The sequence below is a fragment of the Sparus aurata genome, chromosome 21 (assembly GCF_900880675.1).
Source record: "Sparus aurata chromosome 21, fSpaAur1.1, whole genome shotgun sequence".
Taxonomy (NCBI): Eukaryota; Metazoa; Chordata; class Actinopteri; order Spariformes; family Sparidae; genus Sparus; species Sparus aurata.
Window position 1 is genome coordinate 22,648,788 of NC_044207.1, and position 21,114 is coordinate 22,669,901.

General features: G+C 42.5%; 1 protein-coding gene across 1 annotated transcript in view; it reads right to left on the reverse strand.

Moving 5' to 3' along the window:
* Positions 1-21,114, reverse strand: part of LOC115573153 (laminin subunit alpha-3-like) — a 63,622-nt gene that overhangs the window by 17,170 nt on the left and 25,338 nt on the right. Inside the window, 29 exon segments of the mRNA XM_030403817.1 lie at positions 2,672-2,902; positions 5,134-5,217; positions 5,314-5,415; positions 6,347-6,508; positions 6,799-6,905; positions 6,908-6,938; positions 7,055-7,199; positions 8,160-8,364; positions 8,455-8,666; positions 8,909-9,024; positions 9,691-9,839; positions 10,122-10,248; positions 10,381-10,579; positions 11,792-11,889; positions 11,963-12,071; positions 12,195-12,358; positions 12,662-12,818; positions 13,800-13,903; positions 14,049-14,191; positions 14,380-14,518; positions 15,057-15,213; positions 15,308-15,407; positions 16,211-16,316; positions 16,436-16,488; positions 17,395-17,494; positions 17,934-17,986; positions 18,278-18,412; positions 18,837-18,971; positions 19,875-20,009. Coding sequence (XP_030259677.1) covers positions 2,672-2,902; positions 5,134-5,217; positions 5,314-5,415; positions 6,347-6,508; positions 6,799-6,905; positions 6,908-6,938; positions 7,055-7,199; positions 8,160-8,364; positions 8,455-8,666; positions 8,909-9,024; positions 9,691-9,839; positions 10,122-10,248; positions 10,381-10,579; positions 11,792-11,889; positions 11,963-12,071; positions 12,195-12,358; positions 12,662-12,818; positions 13,800-13,903; positions 14,049-14,191; positions 14,380-14,518; positions 15,057-15,213; positions 15,308-15,407; positions 16,211-16,316; positions 16,436-16,488; positions 17,395-17,494; positions 17,934-17,986; positions 18,278-18,412; positions 18,837-18,971; positions 19,875-20,009 — 3,758 coding nt within the window.

A 21,114-nucleotide genomic window follows, 5' to 3' on the forward strand; every position in this document is an offset into this window, starting at 1 on the left:
TTTATTTGTTTTACCTAGACAGGACCTCAGTTTGGTCATTAAGTTCACAGCAGTGAACTTGACCTGAATTGAGTGTCACTAACAATTAACAGCGAAGGGCTGAAGTGCGCCCTTTGCTTTCAGAGATAACAGTCTAACCAGCCACACCTGAGGCGCTGAAAAGTGTTTCCTGGGGCTAAAGTGAAGCAACATCCTCTTAAGAATAGGATCCTCACAGACTTTTACCTGAATCTGAGAACTGGCACCACTGTCATCTAAAGAAGGGAACTGAATTGTCTGTCCTCTGTCCTGCACTGAGGGGTAGCGCAGCTCCTGGGTACCCTCATCGTTCACTGACGGATACTCTATCCTCTGAGTTCCCTGGTCATTAGGTGAAGGGTACTGGACCCTCTGGATCCATCGGTCATGATGTCTGGCGTGGCGGGGTCGCTCCCGCCTGGTGAAGGGCCTGTGGCCGGCGCAGCAAAGTCCAATCAAAGTCCAACATATCAGGGTTTGTAACGAAACCCCCGTGTGTCTCCGTCTATCCATACGCGTTTCTAACATTCCTGACGTTTAGTCTGTGTGAAATAATGCTCCACTCTGCCCTGCCTCAGCCTCTTAAACACACGCTCAGCCTCACGGAGAGGACACGCCCCGTCACCCACCTGAGTCAGCCTTGCAGATCAGCAATGAGTGTATGAAGGCGCACAAGCACACACATGCATGCTCGCTGTCTCACCTTTCCTCCCCCCCTCGCACACACACACACACACACAATCAATATAGCTTGAGACACACAGGAAATCCACTTTTCATCATTTCTGAATAGAGAAAAGGAAAATCACAATAGTGTAAATGCTGCCGTGTTTGCTTAAATCTGCAGGGTGTGGTGATAAAGCCTCTACTTGGCAAACCAAATGAAAATATAACAGTGTGTTTATATTCAGTCATATTATTTGTGTAGCTGTGTGTGATGTTGTTTTTGTTTGTATGTGTTGAATGTAGGGATGGAATGTAACTAAGCACCATATTTGAGTACAACTTTTAGGCTCTTGTACTTTACTTGAGAACTTTCCATTTTATGCTACTCTATACTTTCGCTCCACTTCATTTTTAGGCAAACGCTACATTTATTTGATAACTTTTGTTACTAGTCACTTTGCAGATGACATGCTGCGTCAGAGCCAAAGCAGCACACATTTTATATTAATTCGTTTTATCCGCAATCAGATTAAAAAAACAAAAACACGCTGATTCGTATAATCAGACAATTGCTGAATATCAGATCCGATTACTGGCCAAGTCAACACTAAGCATACAGTTTATACATACATGTAAATGTATCTTTATTTACCTTTACTTGTACTTTTAAAACTTAAGTACATATCATATCAGAAACTTCATGACATTTACTCAAGTATTATTTGTATAGACTTCCACTATATGTGCATATATGGTCTATAACAGTGTTGGTGCAAGCGTATGTGACTGGTAGGAAAGTCAGACTTCCTCAGACAACAAACTCACTCCTGAATCACGCTCCCCAAACACACAACAGACACAACTGGGTGTGTCATTTGTCCTCACAGACACACGCGCACACTCCACCTGCACTCAGGTAACAACGTTCAGGTTTATGAGTAACAGTGTGTTGCCAGCTGCCACACCCCATGTGTCAAGGCGAGGCGCCTTGTCATAGCGCCTCTGGCTGCATATAATCAAACTTCCTTTAAAACCACTCCCCGTCTGACGATTGCTGACGGACACACAGACAGGTAACCACAGCTATGGCAACAGACATCACTGGGAAAAAAAACACATTTAAAAGGTTTTATTGATATTACAATTTGTCTCCACTAATAAAGGATCCGGTACAAGAGGAACGCCCCTCAAAATAAGTGGTTGCTCTGTTCTCATTTTTAATCAGTGCTGCGTCAATCATGTGTACACAAATCAGATCTGAGAAGAGCAAATCCAGCCAGCAACATTCCCAGGATCAAAAAAAAATTCGAGTAAAGCTTTTCCTTAGCAACTACATCACGGTTGTTTGCACTATGAGCTGTAGCCATGCCAGTGATTATAGCTGTATAATCACTAATATTATGTCTGCGTGATTGTGCAACATATCCCGGCCCCGAGGCTACACAATCTAGCGGCGTAGCTCTCCGGCTGGTATTTTCCAGTACATTCCACCCAAGGCTCCCTCTCATGATAAATTTTTCCTCTAGGAATAGGGTGTGGTACTCCGTTCAGGCGTGTTAAGACACCCTAAAAATATGAGGAGGAGGCCGGGCTTCTTGAAGATGACAAGAGGCCTTGCTCCACCCTGCTCAGAATTTCTCCTAACCGCTCCCCACCCTGTAACCATATTTTTTCAGTTCATTGTCACACCTGTGCAGATTTCAGACATGAAAAAATAAGGGTTTTTTTTCGTTATGTCAATACCGATGTTAGCTGGATTCATTCCAAGTCTTGTCCACACCCAAGACATGAACATCCAAGAGCATGCTAAGCCTTCAGTGATATTAGTGCTTCTTTTAGCCACATCTGCTTGTAACCTAACAAGTTTAATAAATACTATTATTTGATTTGAAAAACATCACAAATTGTGAAGGTGAATAATCATCTGATCATAAAAAGTAAACAGCAGCAGTGTTGAGGGATATCTGATTGCATTCAAACTCCTCACCTCACAGGAGTCTCCGGTGTACTGAGGGGGGCAGGAGCAGTCCTCCACGGTGTTTCCAGGGCTGCCCGTCCCCGTGTTGGTCGCCCCCTCCAGGCCTACCTCCCCTAAGCTCAGTCTCTGGCTCTGAGTAAAGTACAAGGCTCGGATCCTCAGGCCGACCAGACCGGCCAGGACCATCATCAGTTCCTCTCTGGAGACGGGCCTGTTGGTGACAGCATGGCGCCAGTTTCCCTGCAGATAACAAATACATAAGCTCCTGCTTCATGCTCATCTTTCAGGATCATGCTTATATTTTGGGTGTCTATTAAAAACTGTGCTTTACTGGTCAAAAAACACAATATTTTTCTCGTACTGTCCATTGCTGCAGCACCTCTATTCACCCTCTGTCTCGTTAAAGGCTGCCCTCCTAAAAATCTCAGCCTGCTCTGATTGGTCAGCTCTTACCGGCTGGAGCAGGAACCTTCCATCATGCATCTGCATCAGCTCTGTCTGGGTTTTTTTTTTTTTAGACTTTCACAGTATTTATATGTCATCTAAACCTGCTTATATGTAATCTAAACCTGCTCATATATCATCTAAACCTGCTTATATATAATCTAAACCTGCTTACATATCATCTAAACCCGCATATAACCTTATAAAACCTGTAACCTGTATATAACCTTATACTAAATTAAAAACAAGGAAAAAAGACCAGTATCTGTCCAGCTGTTTAACATGTGGATGGAGGGCGATCAATGAACTCAACTTTCTTTAAACTTAGTATTGTTAATAATGTTCCTCTGTGGATGAAGCCTGAAGGTTTTGACGACTAAAAAATTTCACTTATACCCAAAAACAATTAAATCTAATAGCAGCTTTCTGTGAACTTCACATTCACAGTTCCTTTACGACATACAAAGCTCTTCACTCACCCCACTATCAGGTCAAAATCTACTTTACACAAACATATCTTATCATCTAATAAACAGCTCGTACAGGAATCAACTTGTTGGTCTGAACGACCTCATAACTCACAAGGCTCCAATAACAAAGAAATCCTCAGTCCATGTTCATCCCCTCTCATATCATGTGGTAGATTTGAAATCAATACACAGTGACGGCTTGATTAAAAAGTTCTGCACATTCATGTTGGCTTTATTTCTCAATAAAAACATCCAGTAAGCTTTTACTCTGGAAATACTCACCCTCTGTCTGATAACAAGTTTTAGTGCCTGTCTCTTTAAAGGCTGCCATCCCCAAAAGTCAAGCCTGCTCTGATTGGTCAGCTCTTACCAGCCTGAGCAGGAACCTTCCATCATGCATCTGCATCGACTCTGTCTGGGTTTTTCCTTTTTTTTCTTTCACAGTATTTATATATCATCTAAACCTGCTCATATATCATCTAAACCTGTTCATATATCATCTAAACCTGCACATATATCATCTAAACCTGCTTATTTATCATCTAAATCTGCTCATATATCATCTAAACCTGTTCATATATCATCTAAACCTGCACATATATCATCTAAACCTGCTTATTTATCATCTAAATCTGCTCATATATCATCTAAACCTGCTCATATATCATCTAAACCTGCACATATATCATCTAAACCTGCTTATTTATCATCTAAATCTGCCTCATATATCATCTAAACCTGCTTCCATAATATCATATAACCTGCACATAATATCATCTAAACCTGCTTATTTATCATCTAAATCTGCTCATATATCATCTAAACCTGCTCATATATCATCTAAACCTGCACATATATCATCTAAACCTGCTTATTTATCATCTAAATCTGCTTATATATCATCTAAACCTGCTCATATATCATCTAAACCTGCTCATAGATCGTCTAAACCTGCTTATATATCATCTAAACCTGCACATATATCATCTAAACCTGCTTATTTATCATCTAAATCTGCTTATATATCATCTAAACCTGCTCATAGATCATCTAAACCTGCTTATATATCATCTAAACTTGCTTAATACTAAATTAAAAAACACGGAAAAAAGACCAGTATCTGTCCAGCTGTTTAACATGTGGATAGAGGGTGAGATATTTCAACAACAATGAACTCAACTTTCTTTAAACTTAGTATTGCTAATAATGTTCCTCTGTGGATGAAGCCTGAAGGCCTTGACAACTCAAAAATTTCACTTATACCCAAAAATAACTAAATCTGATAGCAGCTTTCTGTGAACTTCGCATTCACAGTTCCACATTCTCACCCCACTTTCAGGTCAAAATCTGCTTCACACAAACATATCTTATCATCTAATAAACAGCTCGTACAGGAATCAACTTGTTGGTCTGAACGACCTCATAACTGATAAGGCTCCAAGAACAAAGAAATCCTCAGTCCGTGTTCATCCCCTCTCATATCATGTGGTAGATTGGAAATCAATACATAGTGACGCCTTAACTAAAGTCGAGCAGAGGAACTGGTGTGTGCTTTACCTCCAGGAGCTGGACTCGGCCCTGATACAGCCTGTCTGGAAGTGGGACTTGTGAGGCCATGTGGATCAGAGTCATATCCTGACCCTAGGGGGATAAAATGAGTTAGATAAAAAAAAAAATTAAAAAAAACTGTATTTCTGACAATGAAAAAAAATATATGTAACTAGTAGCAATACGCACAGTTAGCACAACATCGGGTCTTCTGTCCATCAGAGTCATCCCCTCACTGGGAATCCCAAAGGATTTGGACTGGTAGGTGAGGAAACCACCATAAGATGAAACCTAAAACATGGAGGAAAAGCAGAAATACCTGTTAGCTTATCCTGAAAGGACTTCAGAGCAATCTATGTCACTATTTCACAATATTGAGGTAAAAATTAAGGCTGACATTTTTATCAGTTATTATAGTGTAGCATTTTACCTATCTAACCATTACGAAGATTTTAGGGACCTTGCAACAGTTCTAAAAATAACTGCAAAAGACTTGGATAAGATAACGCCAAAAACCCAGTTGAACTTAAAGATCTGAGCCAATGTTTTCAGAGGTGAAAACACATCCTAAAGGTGTGACGAAAAGGTGAACCCAAATGCTCCCATATCTTTACTGAATGTTTATTGTATATTTACAAAATAATTCAGAACTGACAACTAACATGTTGAAACACCAAAGTAGCACAATAACACAAACTAACTAAACGACTGAACACTGGTGTTCTGTAAATTAAAATTACTGCTGAGATTAACAGGACCAATTCCCAAAACTAGTTTGTACTAATAATCAGTCATTTAGACCCTAAAATATGTTTAAACAAGAAATTCAAGAAATAAAAAGAAACAGGCCCTTGGTTTTAAAAACACCAGTATTAGCTGACAAATTACTGGTTTAAAATGAGAAGGCAGTTTTTTGCCTCTTTAGATCTCAACAACTGTTGTAAATTGGCGAGTTAAATAGGGAATGTGGACAAAGCTATGAAACCGAAAGAAATAAGCCAAGAAATCTACTAATAATCTAGGAACTGGGAAAAACTGACCTAGAAACATGGTGCCAACAAGGAAGTATTAAGATTTGGAACAATTGAGGATACAAAATATACAATAAATATATGTAAAAGTATATGGAAATATTGTGTCTGCTTCCATATTTAAACATTTGCTTTAGAATCTATTGACAGTTTCTTGTTGTCATGTTGTTTTCTCCCCTTCTTGGACTCACCCTGTCTCCCAGGTAGGACGATGGTGCCACCCAGTGTAGAGTCTGGACTGTGGGAGAAAGTTCCTGGATGTCTGCCACCACTGTGTTACTGGCCGTGTTCAGCACAGAGGTAACCTCCTCCTTGTCGGGGCTTTCCAAACGCCAGGACTGCATGTCAACAAACTTATAACGGGGGATAAATGGGAAAAGCCATCTTAAAAACTGGACAGTATTCACAACTCACAGGCGATATGCGGCTCCACAGGCTTATAATTTACAAACATAGACATCATTTTGCAAACAACCTAATTTCACTTGACAACAGAGGTGACTGTGTGTTAAGAATCAGCTGTTTCCCTGAACAACACAGTCAACTTCACTTGACAAATGATGTTATTCATCATTTAACTGCTACCAGCCAGAAAAGCTTTGCGGGCATTACAGACAAGCACAGGCACGAAAAGCAAACACACCTTCCCCCTGCGCTTGCTGGAGCTCTGACACTGGTCAGTCGCTCCGAAGCAGAAGCAGCTGGTACAGCCGTGAAGGTTGGAGGGGTCAAAATAGAAGGAACCTTCCGACAGGTATCACACCTGACACCAGCAACGTTTCTCTACAAAACATGGCAGCAGCACCAGGAGAGAAAGAGTCAGAGAAAGAAAAGACCAAACAAACAGTAATGTGTAAGAGGGAGTTTTGAATCCGCAAAGATGATGAAATGGGACTCACCTTGCAGAGACATCGGCCTGTGTCTGGGTGGCACAAGCCAGGTGTGACACCACCTTGGTTGCAGTTGCACGGTACGCATTCAGGGAAGCGATAATAACCTGGAGCACAGCGATCGCACTGCCGGCCCCCGATCCTGGGCTTACAACTACATAAAAATAAAAAAGCATATTGTTTCGAATTAGGAACAAACAAACAACATTTACACGTACAACTGTAAGAAATTACATCACACATTACGGTGCTTTATGCTGTTATTCCTTCACACAGTCTGTTGTTTCTTTACTTACACAACAGCAAATGAGTGCTGGAGCTGATTTTTAGACTGAAATCAAGACTTGATAGAAAAGACAGGCTATATCAACATTACTGGGCTGTGAACTAATCCCCTCGTCAATCACTTTAAGTGGTTCGGAGTTGTGTTTCAGTTTCACCTTTAAGGCTTTTTTTTTTTCATTACTCATAAATCATGACAGAGGGCATGAAAAGAGAGAACGTTCTGGAAAAAAGGACATCCATCAGCAAGTTATTAGTGAGTTTTACAATGAAATGGAATTAGATGGTCTTTTTGCCCTATTGTCATTGCAAACGGAAGTTAAAATAATGTCGTTTGTGGTCTGATCTGTATTTTGTGTTGTGAGGACATAGCAATACGTGTTTTTACAGCCCTGATTGACTGTATGATACACAGGAACCAAGAAAAATCCTAAGCTGCAACCATTAACGAATTAGCTGACTGCAAGATAATTAAATGCCAACTAATTTTGATCATCAACTGATCATTAGAATAATTTTTCAAGCAAAATTGTCAAACATTTTGCAGGTTTTTGCTTCTTGAATGTAAAGACTTGCTGCTTTTCTTTGACATTATGAGAGAGTTTTGGATTGTTGGTTGGACAAAAGAAGCAATGTAAAGGCATCACATTGGGCTCAGGAAACATCTCATAGACCAAACAACTAATCAATTAATTGTGAAAATAATCCGCAGATTACTCTAAAATGAAAACAAAATAAAAACGATAGTTAGTTGTATCTTTACAACATATGGTGTAGTTCTAACCTCCATCTCAAAAAGTCTGCAGCCCTTACCGATCAGATTTTCACTGACCTGCACTGTCCGGTGATGCGATCACAGTCGGGCCCTGCATCGGTTTTGATGCCGTTTGGAGAGCATCCACAGCCCTCGCAGCCCAGCAGAGGGTGATAGCTGAACGTCTGAGTCTGACACACCTCGCAGCTTGGTTTGACCGTCTGAGGAGGGCAGATGCAGCGTCCCGTCACCTCGTCACACAGTCGGCGGCCGCACTCACACGCTGCAGAGGGAGGGAGAGAGAGGGGAGATTTCATTCGGACAAATGAACTAACAAGACGTAAGAGAGTGGGGAGCTGTCGCTTTCACTTACGCCTGCAGTAGGGGAAGCCATAATATCCCGTGGCACACTTCGTGCACTGTCGTCCGATGACGTGCTGCCTGCAGGGACACTGTCCTCCAACCGGATCACAGGCGGCCCCGGTGGAGCCGGACTTGTCGCAGTTGCAAGGCAGAGCTCCGTCGTTATGGGCAGCCGCAAGAGAGCGGGCTGAGTCTCTGCAGAACTGGGAAGAAGTTCTGGGACTGAAGAGGCAGAAAAATAAATACAATGTTCTTTCAGATGCAGATGTGGTTTTGTTCTCCATTATCACAGCTAGAGGGCAGCATATACACAAACTTCCACTGTTCCTTTATTATTGTGGGGCACTGATGACTAAATCGAACACAGCATCATGGTACCACGGACAGAAGAGAGAACAGCTCAAACAAACATCCAGAAACAAGTGATCACATCCTAAAAGTGTCAGTTTAAACCTACTACCTACTCAATATAGAAACCTTCTCCTCTGCACTGTTGTATGAAATCTGTAGATTTATCCAGCGGCTTCTCTTTCAGGAGATCTGGGGTGTAGCTGCTATCAGGAACCAGCAAGATATAATCCTATACAAAGAAAGAAATCATAAAAAATGATCAAAGCACACACTGTGTTGGTTTGTTTTGTGCATAAAACATATTTATCGGTAGGATAGAGAGAGCGATAAAGAGATTAACTGAGGATATGAGGTGTTTTAGCCACATTGTGCTGCTTGATTTTATCTTGGAGAAGGAAAAAATAAAGTAGGTGAACAACAGGCAAGCAAAGCCCGACCTGCCCCCGCCTCACAGAGGTTGGAAGCCTTTATAAAGCTGAGTGGGGCTGCCAGGTAGAATACAGGCCCTTCATTGTTGTTTTTCGGGTATATGGCATAACACTGAGGAGAGAGGACCTCAGCATGCCAAGGACTGAACCTGAACAACTCCAGTACGAAAGGAAAACAAAGACTCCTCAAACCAGCAGACTTAATAACAAAGTATGTCTTGACAATTTCTTCATTTTGTTTCTATTGTTCTGTGATTTAATTCTCATATAATTGAATACATTTATTTAAACTTATCTAGAGATGTCCTAATACCATTTTTTCCTTCCTGATACTGATTCTAATACACTGAATCGGCCGATGCAGAGTATCAATCCGATACTGGTGAGCTTAAAAACAGCTGCCTTTTACTCCCAACCTCCAAAGGTTTTTTTTTGTGTTTGTTAACAACCCTAAACTCATCACTGACCAGAACAAGTGTCTTCCTCGGTGGCACGATCACAGAGATGGTGGGCGGCTGCCAAGAATTCTGGTCAAAGTCGAGGGCAATGCGCCTGTCAGCGATCACAACCTCCCTGCAGCCTGAGACCGCAGGGCAGAAGGACGCGTTTATCGAACCTGCAAGAGATATTAAAGGAGTTGAAGTTGGGGAGGGAAAGAAGAGAAAGAGACACAAGCATGCAGCACAATAATCCATCCCTCCTTTACAGCCATATAGGGAAGTTTGTCCAAGACCTTTGATCATCTTGTCATGAGCCCGAGGAGTTAATCTGCTCTTAAGCAGGAATCAGTCTTTTTCTCACTGCCTGAGTAACCTCACTTGTGTCCAATAGGAGCCAGTAAACTCTTTAATCTATTTCATATGACAGGAGTAAGCCTGCCACTCCCTCCCACACTTACCCTTCCACTCACGCCCTGCGTTCACTCGGACCTCCACGGGGAAGGAGGGATGCTCAGGCTGGTGATAATGGACCACAACCACGTACCTGCCCGTGAGGGGCTCCCTGGGCGTGAAAGTGATCTCCGTCTGGGAAAAAAATGAAGGTGTGTCAAACAGTCTTGGTGAAATTGAAATTAATGTCAGAGCAGATGTTGCTCAATGAACGTCTCCCAGCCGCACGTCAAGTTCAGAACAGCTCAAAGTATTCAAGGTTTTTACCTGAGGGAATTTAAGCAGCACCCCATCACTCTGAGGCCCGCGAACTAGGAACTGCCCGGTCTGTCGTCTCCGTCTCCAGTCCTCATTCTCTACTCGTTGGAGAGAGGCAGCTAGCGCCGAAGATAGCTGCCCATCGCGGGCGGCATACAAAATCCAGGCTGAGGTTGGCTTGTCGAATTGCCTCAGAATGCAGTGTCGACTGAAAACGTTAAAGAGCAACAAGACGTTATTTCTCAAAGGTTGTTGACAGTGTTTGAGATGATTGCCAAGCACTGTTGTGTCAGAACAATGTGAGCTGTTAGGAGAGGGGTCAGCAGCCAGTCAGAGACTGCGAACAATGAAAAGACCTTAATCTCCGATAATCCTTTTCTTAAACCTTGAAATCCTCTGGTTATCACACTCTCTCTCATCAATGTGCAGAAATCTGGACATCACACACTAAATATACACACACTTTTGAGGAAAGCTTTAGTTTTGCGGGCTAGCAGGCTGCATGTGCTCCGTCTTCACTCCAGTATTTAGACAAATTTACTTCAATTTATCCCGCACCTCTTGGTCAAATGTTTGTTTCTTTTTAAATTCCAGATTGGCGTACAATCATTCACCATTGTTCATACTGATTCCTACCTTTGGGCTCTACCTTTCAGAAGATCTTTAAGGTGCGATATGTAGCAATTGGCCACATCTCGAAGTCATACTCAAAACAAACAAGAGGCAGCATGTTACCAGAGCACCCACTAACTAAGCTACTAACTGTAGCTGCTGTTAGCTAGTTAGCTCAGTTAGCTGTGCAGCTAGTGATCAGGACTGGGTGCTCAGGGACCAGGGAAGTGTTGGCATTTACCAGGACAGGCCAGAACTAACTGGTTAGCATGCTAACTTATGTAGACGTCTCTGCAACGCAATACATAGATCTCATTATAATTTTAGTTCATACATTCCAAAAAGATTTCACATTGCACCTTTAAATACTCTCTAAATATGGAAGCAGAGGCTTTGAGGTCAACTTTTGCAATTACAACTATTTCTATGTTGACATGTTTTTCCCTTTTGGGAAGCTTTTTCTTTACTATTTGAGGTAAATTAAACATTGACAGGACTGCACACTAACAGCTGTAAATACAGTTCACAGTATCTGTAACATCTGTAACGAGGTCATTAGGTGGGGAGAGAGAGTAAATTGAGTGTTACAAGAGATAAGCTTTGACCATAAAGTTCAGCCTCAGGTGAACAACTTTTCCCAGCTGGAGGAATGCCATCACACCTGGAAAACAGATGTTTGTCTCCATACTCCAACACAACAACACAGCATGTAGTTCTTGTCATGAAGCAGTGTCTCCTTAACTGCAGCTTACATTCAAAATCAGCTTTCATTAAAAGCATGCAATGGGGTTCACTCAAGGTGAAGTACCTGTCTTCAGTGAAGCGGCCATGAGTGGAGACACAGAGCACCTTGGGGTCTACGTACTCAATGGAAAACTCCTCTGCGGGGACCGCGTACACTTTATACTACAGAGAGAAACAAATGTATTACAAATTGCATGCTGCTGCCTGGAAGCCATTGTGGAAACATTTCCCTCACCAGCAGGAATGACGCAGTGGAAGTTTGCAGGAGGACGTCGGTCTTGTGAGAAAGCTGCAGCACTGATACGTGATTACTGCTGTCCACCGCAACGCTTCGGCACAAAAAGCTGTGAGCGTTAAGACACACAACAGTCTGAGAAAACAGATTCTACAACTTTTTAACAGTAAAGACATAAATCAAGTAAATATAGATGTTTTTGTCATGCTGAAGCGACGGATACAAGACTCACCTGTATGCACAGCTGTAAATGTTAGCCCTGGTTTGGATCTGTCCGCCTGACTGGCCACTGATGAGTATGTTGACATTCTGCACAGTGTCCACCTCGCTGGCATACTCAAGGACAAGTACATATGGGCCAGGACGGGGCACACGTAGACCCAGTTGGAGCTGCGACTACACGACACAGATCATACATTTTATTTTGATGAAAGGACAAACATATTAAGGGAGGTAAAAAGCAATCAGTATAAGATTATAAAAGCATGTTCAAGTGTTGACTTAAAGATTTCGCCTCGGTTAATTGAGCAGTAGTTCCACAGTTCGGACGCCAAAAAATCAATCTCATGCCTTTAATCTTGACTTTGAAACAGCTGTTAAGAGCCTTCCCAAGGAACTCGGCCCGTTTTACAGCTTTGTGTTCAACCGGTTCAAGCTTAAAAGGTGAAACCAGCTCTATATCCAGGCCATCTTCTCTACCTGTCTGCCATTGATAGCAGCCATCTCAGGGTGATCTGGGGTGAGGCGCCGCACGCGAGCCTGCCTCCTCCTGCGTCCTTTGCGGTTGGAGAGTTTTCCTTGCGAGCCCAGTGCAGAGCTGAAGCCGTCCATGGCCACATGCTTGTACAACAAGCAGCTGAGACAGAGACAACACAGACAGAGTGAGCAAGAATGATGAGAGATTCACGGTCATTAGGGCTGCAACAGACAATTATTTTTATTATTTAATATATATATATATATTTTTTCTATAATAAACTTCCTTGTAAAACCTTAGAATGGAAAATCTGGAAATCTTTCTATATAAGGTCATGTTGCACGAACTGCCTCCATTTGAGTTCTCTCCTGATGCCTAAACAATCAGTTGCAGCTTTCAGTCAAGCAGACAAATTTTGGTGATTGCGCTTTCAAAGTCTTTGCACCTATATCTTGATCAGCACCGAAAGTTCATGGCATCTATTTTGGGCTGAGATTCATCCTCCATCCAAATTTCGTGTTAATCCGTCCCCTAGATTTTGCATAATCTTGGTCACAAACCAACAAACGGACACTGAAGAAAACAACCTCCTTGGCTGGGGTAGCAAACAAAGTACACATCAATCTACCAGTTATTTCCACAAGAAACTGGTTAGTCTTTAAAATGTCCAAAAAAACAAAAAAAAAAGACGGTAGCAATTATTTTTATTTTTCGATTTCTTTTGAATAATCAATGAATAGATTCATCCTTTTTAGCTCTAATGCTCTGATCAGAAGAAACGTGTGGAATTCTTGACGATTATCCCCTTACTATTTGCTAATGTAATGCATTCTACATCTATTGGTGATTTCTGTCTAAACCCTCTGGCATGTATCATATCATCTGTACCCTTTGATTTATTATAGTTTAAAAAAAAAAACAGCTGTACATTTTTTTAAAACATGAAAATGTACCCTCAAACGTGTTATTACGGATGTTCGTAGGATCATGTTAGATCTAGTCAAGGCAATAGCTGCATAGAACTGGGAAACTTGAGCTGTGAGTGCAGAATAAAGTTAATGTACCCTCAGTAAATTGTGCATGAGTGAAATAATACCCTAAAAAAACACCTTAAAAAACAAAGAAAACGTTAAGATTTACTTTGAGTCCCTGTTTGCAGAGGGTAAGTACGTGCAGGGCTGGGTGATCTTTTCCTGCAGCAGAGGTGCCTCGTAATAATCCCGTGGCAGCAGCACTAAATAGTCCTGGAGAGTGAGAGCGACAATATGAACTTTAGTGTACAATCTATTACACATTCGCTATTTATTTCTAATAACAGATACAAAAATATTACGCAAGAAGACTTTAATTGTTGTCATTTTTATTTCTTAGTTCCCCTCATAAACTCACCAACAGAACCCCCTCTGCCTGTATGTGAATGATCCACTTCCCAGGGGTCAGTGCAAAGGGCTCAGCGAAGCCCTCTCCTGGGACAGTGAGGAAGGACGGGGAGGGACTCTCGGGGAATATTACTTCCTTGCTCTGATCTGACCCTGCCGAGCAGCAAAAATGTTACACACTCACAGCTGAGGGCACGGAAAAACAAATGACGAGCGGGAAATCATCAGCAAACAGTCAGACACGTCACACTCTAGCTTTACGTGTAAATGTCACAAATGTCTTCAATGATGAGTTAGAGTCAATTATATGGTATGGACATGAACGTCAGAGGCAGCCTTACCTGCAGCGCCTCTGTTATTGGCAGCCTTGATGCTACCTGTCACACTGGTGCCGCTCGGGTTAGAGAACCGCAGAACCACACGGAATAAGTGCTGCCTCCCATCTTTTGGGTCAACATGCACTGTTACTCTGACCTCACTCTGCAGGGACGAGAGTGACACACAGCTGACTGCAGCGGCACAGGTTTGAGTGGACGATGAGGGTTATAATGTTTAGAAATCATGTCGGGCGGGCACGTGAGCAGGTTTAATGGAGCGGGTTAATCGACAGACAGCAGGCAGAGGTGAGGAAAGGAAGGTAAAGCCGAGGGAAGGCGGGCCCTTCACTTACAGTCGCAGCAAGACTGAGAGCCAGCTTCGTCCACCACCAAGATCCTCGCTCTCACTCGTGCTCTCCCCTTGTGTTTGGGGGTGCAGTAGCGCATTACAATATGGAAAGGGCCAGGAAAGCCGAGGGTAAGCGTTAGGATCACCTCCGGCTGAAGAGAGAAAGTGTTACAGTAGTTCTACGAGGGCTGGTGTCCACATTCACACATCATGTGCTTCAAGCAGAGACATCAGTGCAGAGGCAAAAAGAAAGCTATAGGGTTTTGTGAAGGTCAAGTTCCCCAGCCACACTGTGAATAATTAAAATCATTGCACCATATATATCAAGGTCCTGACGTGAATATGTACTGACCTGTGCAGGAGACATTACAGCATAACCTCTCCAGCTGAAATCTGGGAACTCTTGGGGGTCGTAACCGAAGCGCACTGGTCTGGCGTTTGGTGTGGTGCCATCCTCAATCTCAACCGTCAGTTGGTGGAGAGTGGGAAAAAAGTAGCTTGGTGCTGGCCTGACAAGATACATGAACATTTTGATTAAAAAAATATATATACTGAAGCAATCATTGCGGGGAACCTTGGAAAATGATTCTGAAGATATCTTACTCAGTGCACCGACGTCCGACTACATTCTCCCGACATCGACACTGTCCCGACATCTCATCGCACGCCATGTCAACAGCGCCGCCAACATCACACTGACAGCCTGTCAGAGGGAGCAAAAGTCATTAGTTTCCGATTAAAAGCAGAGTTTCCTTACTTTGGTCTTGGTCTGTATGTGTGGGATGAATAACGATTTCCTCATCTATTCAATATTGCTGTTATTATTTCATCATTAGCATGTTATCATCACTCACACACTGATTTCCTGTCTGTTGTTTAGCGCTATGGATGAACTGTGTGTAAAATTCTATGTAAATTAAGTTTAACTGAACATCAGATGCTATAGTAGCATATTCACATGGATCCAGGCAGATGGTGGACGGCAATCCAGATGTCTTTTTTGTAGATGACAGCAGGACGGTAGAATTTGGTTAGACCATCAAAGAATGACAGCAGTGACAACCGTAGAATGCGCTGCCATCCAAAATTAGAATATTTCAACTTTTTGGCTTCCTCTGCGACATTATTTACAGCTGGATGTTCACGTCTCATGAATACATGATTTCGATCCATGTTGTAAATGAGTAAAATACATTACTTTTTAAGGGAAATTAACATCAACTTTAAGTTTGTAGATCTGGATTTTATAGCTACATGCATTATTTTGATGAAATAACAGGCAGGAAATTATTGAATTCAATATGTTTTATGCCATTCTTTGTAAACACTACAACACCGCCATGGCAACACATCATCGTGCATGTTTCATTTTATCGTTCTACAAGAGTTGGACTGTTTGTTTGTTTTTCCCCACTCCATCCCCAAGTTGATGACCGCCTTAATCCATGTGAGTGCGAAGTAAGTGAGATGTGACATGAAAAGTTTAGTTCGAGGAGGATGTCTCACCTTGGCAACCAAAATACTGCTTCTTCTGCAGCAGGAAGTATCCGTCCTTACAGGTGTCACACGCGTCTCCACATGCGTTGGGCTTACAGTGACACTGTCCACTTTTCTAAACATACAGATAATAAGGAGAGCATGACATGGAAAATAAATGTAACAAAAGTCTGTACTGTACGATCTGAATCACAGTTTGATTTATAGATGTGTGTCGGCCGGTGAAATTCTCACCTGTTCACACTCTCCAACACCACTCAGGGTCCCCTTCACGTCACACTGACACTCTGGTATGAGAGAGAGGGGAGAGGTTGTGGAGGTATAAAGGAGGATCTACGGTGAATAGACTCTGATTACAGGAGTTTGTCACTTTCATGGGTGAAACGCAGCAGCACAAAACCCCGCAATCCTCAGACATCTGCACATCAAAGGTCCAGAGGAGATTTACTGCCACGGCTCGCTTTCAACCCCCGTGAAAAAAAAACTTCCCCTTAATGTCCGGCCACAGCCCACCCAGAGGAATTCTTAGGATATCAGAAGCTCTCTTTTTCCCTCCTTCTTGTGTCTTCGGGCAGCGTGGTAGTGACAACATTCTTGCTTAAGAGCAGAACTGTAACATTAGACAAGTATCTGGACAAAGCCTGACGCTGTTCTCTCACTGGCTGAGATAATGGGAGCTGACTTATTTTTTCTCATATTAGGTATTTCCAGTGGATTATGGCAGAGTTATTTACTGTGGGGGCTTGGAGAAGGGACGAAGCAGTCCAGAGTTGTTGTTTTTAATGTGCCGCTGGGTACTCATTACTGCAGAGTCACAGCATGAAATCTCAAAGACTGACTCGCAGCTCCGTGCTCAGAGCAGTTAACAGGAATTTGCCTGTATTTACGTGTTATTCTTCAGCTCCCCGCTGAGGGACAGGAAGGCAGATCTGGCTTCGCTGACAGCGGTATGTTGACATATCCTCTGGGTAAGAAGGGCCAAGCCTCATATCAGTGCCTTGTCAGATTGCTACGGGTGATTTAATACCAGTGGAACAAAAATGGGGTCAGTGATCAGAACTAATACCTCCAGGAATGAAAAATGAGACTGGAGGACTTTTGGTTGACAGGAGATCAACAAGTGAAACTATTCCTTAAACCTTCATCCAGTCAACAGCGATAGTTTCCATTCTTTTTTTCCAGATTCGTCTTACCTATACAACCACGAGGGTTGTTTGCAGCCAGGTTCCAGTAGAGAGGTTTACACCTGTCACACAGGGTTCCCTCCACGTTTGGTAGGCAGCCACAGGAGCCCTGAAACAAAAGATAAGGAATCAAAAGGATTGTTGAGACTGCTAGCTACTGTTCAAAGCCAAGTTTACAATCAGATAGATGGAAATCAGCCACAAGCTGTTGCATATTCTACTACAGTGTCAGTTTTCATTCTCTCAAACATAGGACATGTTCTAAAACAGGGGTGAAAAAAGGCCTTCCTCTTCAAAATGAAAGGAAGTCTCTTTTCCTTCGCTTTTAATTGCATTTACATTTCTGAGGGAAAAACACTTCCTTTTAAAAAGACGTTTGAGCAAGGCGCAGCTGTGTTATCAGTTATTTGAGGTAACGTGAATCCACGCCCAGAGCGCTGGATTTAGACTGTGACCCTGTGACCACTTCTGTTATCAAGGCTAATAAAAACATGATCAAGGTGGAGCGCTGGTCGTCAGAGAGCTGAGGTTTATTGAGAGTGACGTACCGTTTGAGGATCAGCAACCTCGGTTCCTGCTTGGTTACACACACTGATGGGGGCTGGAAGCACAACATTGATACAGAACAAAGGGAAAACATTAGTATATCAGATTGTATAAGATTTAATATATATATATAAGGTTATTCTATTGTACAAGGTAATATATATATACATATTTATATGTATCTAAATATACACATATAAAACCTTATACATTGGGAGTAATATTTGACCAGGATTATCTACATTTTGACTCAATTAATGGAGTTGTGTACTTCGACCACAGATTATTGGTCTCACTGCTGCAACCACGACTTCATTTGTGAGTCTGATGGTTATGACGTGTTTACCTGAGCACTGGGGGAACCTGAGTCCAGAGGCACAGCGGTCACACTGCTGGCCCACCACCCCGGGCAGACAAAGGCACTGACCCGACACTGGGTTGCATATGTTGCTATATGAGCCTTCCTGTGAACACTGGCAGCCTGCGAACAGGAAACAACAAAAAATGTGAGCCTGTAGTGTCATCATCATTAGGGTTACATGAGTCTAACATGAAAATGGTTTTGACGGCTTCTGTTTTATTTCCAGAATCAGAATTTCCTTCAGTGATTCCCAGTTGTCTATTCTCGGGAATATGATTCCATAAAAGGAAGAGGTCCATATATATCTCATGCTCCAGCCCTCTGTGAAATGTTGTAAATAAATCGATGTGACCAAGAACAAAAGGTTTTAAACATGCTGTGGGAGAATGAGGATGCTTGCTCCACAGAGTCATGAGAAGAGGCCAAAGCGAGCCCAGTGAAACCAGTGAACATTTTTTTCCGTCAGCACTCAGATCACATGGAACCCAACTGGTTTGTCAACTGTATTTACACTGGAGGACATGCAGGGTTCAGGACCACTCACCAGCACAGTCTGGGTATCCATAGTAGCCGGGTGCACATTCGTCACACTCCTTCCCCTCGTAGTTGGGAAGGCAAACACAGTGGCCACTTGGACTGCACGCACTGTTGGCAGCACCAGCGCCATCACAGAGACACTCTGGGGGAAGAGAGAGCGGGTCATGAGTTAGACATTCAAATCAAACTATTCACTGCAGGTTTCCCTAAAGGGTTACTTTGGTATTTTTAAATCTCAGCCCTATGTTTATATATTCTGAGGTCTAAAAAACTAAAAAGGTACAAAAACTTTTGGTCAAGTCAATCATCTCAGCTCGCAGGTGCAAAATGGTCTAAAACGTCTGAAACATAATCTTTAGGGGAAACTGCACCTGTCAAAGTACGTCCATTATGAGTTTTTGTTTTTGGCCCAGATTGTCATTCCAAGTGTCTGACAACTTTCACAACAATATGGAAAAGATCACTACGGAGATTAAACATTTTGTCAATAAGTACGTTCCTTTGAGTTTGACTTGGAAACAGCAGTCGATTCAGTCGTTAAAAGCCACCAGACTCAATTAAGAAAAGCGGTAATTTTGCGGTGCAGCACACAGCTACCACTGGCCTTTGCTGCCTCAATCGGTTAATTTGTTTGTGTTTCAAAGGGTTCAGATCCAAACAAACTTGTAAAAACACTGTTAACATCAACAACTTCTGAATAACTTAAGAATGGGATGACAGAAAAGATAATAAAGAAAGTCTCGGCTTCTCAGATAGAGCGTAAAGTTTAAAATGTCAAAAGTATAAAGCTTAAAACTGCATGCAGCCAAAGATAATTTTGTACACAACATTAACAGTAAAGCCTGACAAACTTTTAATATTCTTTGCACGACAACCCTGTAACTGCATTTAGTCCAGAAATATCACAACAGGCTACAGACTACATTTAAGCATCTCATTACCATCTCTTTCAAAATAAAGGTTGTGTTTCGTAATCATCCAGGAAATAACCCTGACGAGGTTGTGTTTCTACAGCCTGTGGGAAATGAATACTCCTCTTTCTCACCCTGGCAGTTTGGGAAGGAGTGGTATCCTGGTCGACAGCGGTCACAGCGCTCCCCCTCCACTCCCTGACGACACAGGCAGCGTCCTGAAGCATCGCACACCCCGTACGCCGTCCCCCTGTAGTCGCATATACACTCTGTGCACAAACACAGTGGAAATGTTAATTCTGACAATAAAAGCAAACAAATTGAAGCCTAACTGATAGAAATTCAAATGAGTAACCCTGCGGAACCCTGAAGGCTGCTTATAAATGAGCCTGAGCTCTTTCTTAGGGTCCGGCTGAACAACAAGGAGTGACAAATACTTCCGCCAGTTGGGCTGTTCTCATATTGTGGCACACAGTGGTGCGGCTACACTGGTGGTCAGGTCTTGCCAAGCCTCGCCTGAAATCGGTATGTGAATAGCCTTGGCACTGACACGGAACAGCCACCAGAGAGACTGCCACCGTTTTTCTTCGCCCCGCTGCAGCTACAAAACATGCTTTAAAGCAAATCAGCTTTAAAGAGGCTGCTGACAAAAAAAATCCTTCTCAGTTATTGTTTAACAAACCCTAAGACAGAAAAAGCAAAGGGGTGGAGGTCTTTGTTTTAATAAAAAATTCCAACATACTAATAATTTGTTTCCCAGCTTGAAGGAAACCAGAAAAGGACATTTTGAAAAGGGCCCGTAGTTAATAATAGACTGGTTAGTTCTCACTGAACCGTCCCAACTGACTACTGCTATCAGGAGAGGACAGAGACCTCTTGAACTGAAATCCCCACAGACGCACATGATAATCTAATATCATCAGGGCTCAGCAAATGCTGGAGATCTTCTGTCACTGATGCTACACAAGTATCCTAACCATCGCATCAAATCCGACCGGAACCAGGAATAAAAACATGATTTGACCTTTAGTCGTGCCTACGTGCATTAAGCCATTTCTTGACCAACTCCTGTCACATGTTCTTAACATTTAACCCTGCAGAAAGTCAGACTCACTGGTGCCTTAAATGGTCCCCTAAAGCCCTTTTTAACAACCTGGGATTCCTGTAAGTAAATGGGACTCAGGTGACAAAGAAAAAACGTCAAGGACTTCCCTGTAAAAAACAAAAGCTCTACAAGAGGATACAGTATCAGCAGAGGTTTTTTTTTTTTTAGACACAGTAAATGTAAATGAGAAGAAGCAATAAAAGCAGTTAACGCAGCGCAGCCGTGTAAACGACTCTATAGCAGCACAACATATCAGGTCTAATCACACT